Raw genomic sequence first — 2946 nt, forward strand, 5'->3', positions numbered from 1 at the left:
TATTTTATTTTTTAATATTTTTTAAAATTATTACAATATATAAAAAACTTCACAATAAATAATTTTTGGTATATATATAGCCACGAAATATAAAGCCAAAACATTGTGATGTTTTATAAGGATTGTGATATGGACTATTATTTGTCTTTGCCATTTATAAGTTCCTTACAAATTTATAAACTTATTTCATAATGTAATGTTACAAAATTATTTTAAATAAATTTAATTGCATTTAATGTTTAAAATAACAATTCAGTAATTTTTTTCTTTTTTCATAATTTCTTACTTAGTTAATTATTTGTTTGGAACGGATAACTGATAATAAATAGGGATAAAAATATAAGGAATTACTTGGTTTATGCAAGTTTAAAATTTTTCAATAGTAGGCTATTATACCCTAGTCAATTCATTAATTAATTATATTTTTATATTATAAATTAACTTTAATTAAATTCTTGTAACTTATAATTTTGTAATTTAGCTGAAAAGAATGAAGCAGATTGAACTGGAAAAGGACATCCTGATGCAGGGACTCGAAGCCGTAGACAGAGCTAGAGATTGGTACATGAAGCAGATAGCTGCGGTCCAGGAGAAGATGAATAACTTGGGTCGAGCTGGTCATTCGGTAAAATTTTTAACTTTGGTTTATTATTGTCTATAATGAACCTTAGTAACAGACAAAGAATAATAAAAAAATTATTTCCTCTCAAAATTTATGCTTTTGCATTTCAAACTAAACTGGGTATAATTTTTTCAGATTTGGCACCAAAGTAGCACATTATTATACTTGGAAATTGTCATCATTATTTATGCACCTAAACATTTTATTTTTTAAATACATTTAACAATACATCAATCTATTATTTAATTTTATTTTGGTAAAGTTTTGTTGTATAAAATATTATATTGTAAATAAGGACATTCACATGTGCTGTTTGTTTGCAACTACGGCATTAAGCTCTGTTTATAATAATGGGCTTGCTGTATCTCTTATATGTATAAAGTCAGTCGACTTTGAGACCTTTCAACAGCCACCAGCTTCTGTTGCATTATATATCGCAAACCTATGAGGATGAAGGATGTTGATGTAGATGATAGGACAATGATGGCAACAAGTGACTGTAGCAGATCGCAGTTATAAGCAGACGGTGTGCGATATATAATGCAACAGGATCTGATGGCTGTTGAGAGGTCTCAAAGTCAACTGAATTTATAAACATAGGAAATGCAGCAAGTTTTTGATAATAAATGGTGCTTAATGCCCTAGCTGCAGCACTTGTGAATATCTTTATAATATAGTATTATAATATTTTATATATATAAATAATTGTATAATTTCAAATAACAAAGATGGTCAGGGCTGACAAAAAATAGTTAACAACTATTTGTTTTTCGACGTTTCGCCCCACTTTGTAGAGCTTCATCAGTGCTGTTCAAGTTGATAGCATTGATGACTTTGATGATCAATGTAATATTTTATATTACATAACATTACCAAAATAGAATTAAATAATAGATCGATTCCTTATTGTTAAATGTATTTAAAAAATAAATAAATACAAATTTTCAATCTTTCTATTGAAATAAAAGAAAAAGATATTGAAGAAATAAAATGTTTAGGTGCAACAACAACCATCCTCCATTTGGTTTAAAACTGGTCACTTAATGGTTTCATACCGCTATATCTTATCCAATAATGAAGGGGAAAAATATAGTGGTTTAGAATCACTATCCCATATCCTTAGTCTATTGAATTGAATAACCGTTCTTGTTAATTCTGCTTTTATTGTGCTTCAATGCTTCTGCTTTGTGTTCAATACAAAACAAAATATTGGTGATGTGTAAAATCATGAAGTTTAGGCTATTGGACTGATTTAATTACAAATTCCTATTATATATGATTTAGTTTAAGTGAACTAACGAATTTTAAGTTTTAATAGTAGTCACTAAGGCATTTATTTTGTTTTACTGAATTAGCGTTTTCTCAGTACTTGATTAATTTTTTTTCTATCTGCTTAAAAAATTAATTTTTAACTTTATTAGGTTGAATTATTAAATTTTTTAATGTAGATAGATGTTTATACATGCAAACGGTGGTATTTAGGTATATAAATAATGTTGCCATTTCTTAGTATTTTCATAAAATTCTTACTGACATTAGTACAGTGTAAGCTCTAATCCGAAATAATTGTTGCAGCGGGGTATTTGGATTACAGAAAGTATTAAGAGAAATAGTGTAAAAAAAAAATCAACAATATGAATGTAGATAACAATTGTTATCTATTTTTTTTTACATATTTTTTTGGAAATTTGAGTTTGAAGTTTTAAAATAATTGTTTTCTTTTATATCCTCAGTAATATTAGGTGATGAATTAATTTGTTAGAACTATAAGATTGTTCATTGTGTAAAAAAAAGAATAAATAAAAATTAAAAAATACTCTTTGTATAGATTTATTTAAATTGTGATTAAAAAAATGAGTACATCAACAAAAATTTTATTTTACATATTTCTACTGTTTGATTTAATTAATTTTATTGAATCAAATGATTTATGAAATAGATGGTATGTATTTCTAATCCCAACAAAATATATTATGAACACTTCCTTAGGAATTTGATTACTCAATATTGAAATTGTAGAAATTTCCACTTTAATTTTCACGGTGATTATAATAACTTGCATATGTCCTTAACATATGTGCCCTTTTATTTGAAAACAAAAATGTTATTACCTGCTGAGTTTTCTAAAAAAAAAAGTTACTTTTTTTTATGCCAGTACGGATTACTGGAGTGTTCGGAGTACTATAGTTCGGATTATGGAGATCACACTGTATTTACATTTTTTTAATTAATTTATTCAGAAAAAAACATCCGATTTGGTCTGACCAGATGACATCTATCGGTCGGTGCCAAAATAATATATTGTAATAATTTTAAAAATATTA

The 2946-nt window shown here is 26.3% G+C and overlaps 1 protein-coding gene across 1 annotated transcript in view; it reads left to right on the plus strand.

The window, feature by feature from the left end:
* LOC106692832 (suppressor APC domain-containing protein 2) overlaps window positions 1-2946 on the plus strand; it is a 21104-nt gene that overhangs the window by 13388 nt on the left and 4770 nt on the right. The window contains exon 6 of the mRNA XM_067046430.1: window positions 482-625. Coding sequence (XP_066902531.1) covers window positions 482-625 — 144 coding nt within the window. The remainder of the gene's footprint in view (window positions 1-481; window positions 626-2946) is intronic.

Source organism: Halyomorpha halys, unplaced genomic scaffold, assembly GCF_000696795.3.
Source record: "Halyomorpha halys isolate HHAL.00 unplaced genomic scaffold, Hhal_1.1 Scaffold73.1, whole genome shotgun sequence".
Classification (NCBI taxonomy): Eukaryota; Metazoa; Arthropoda; class Insecta; order Hemiptera; family Pentatomidae; genus Halyomorpha; species Halyomorpha halys.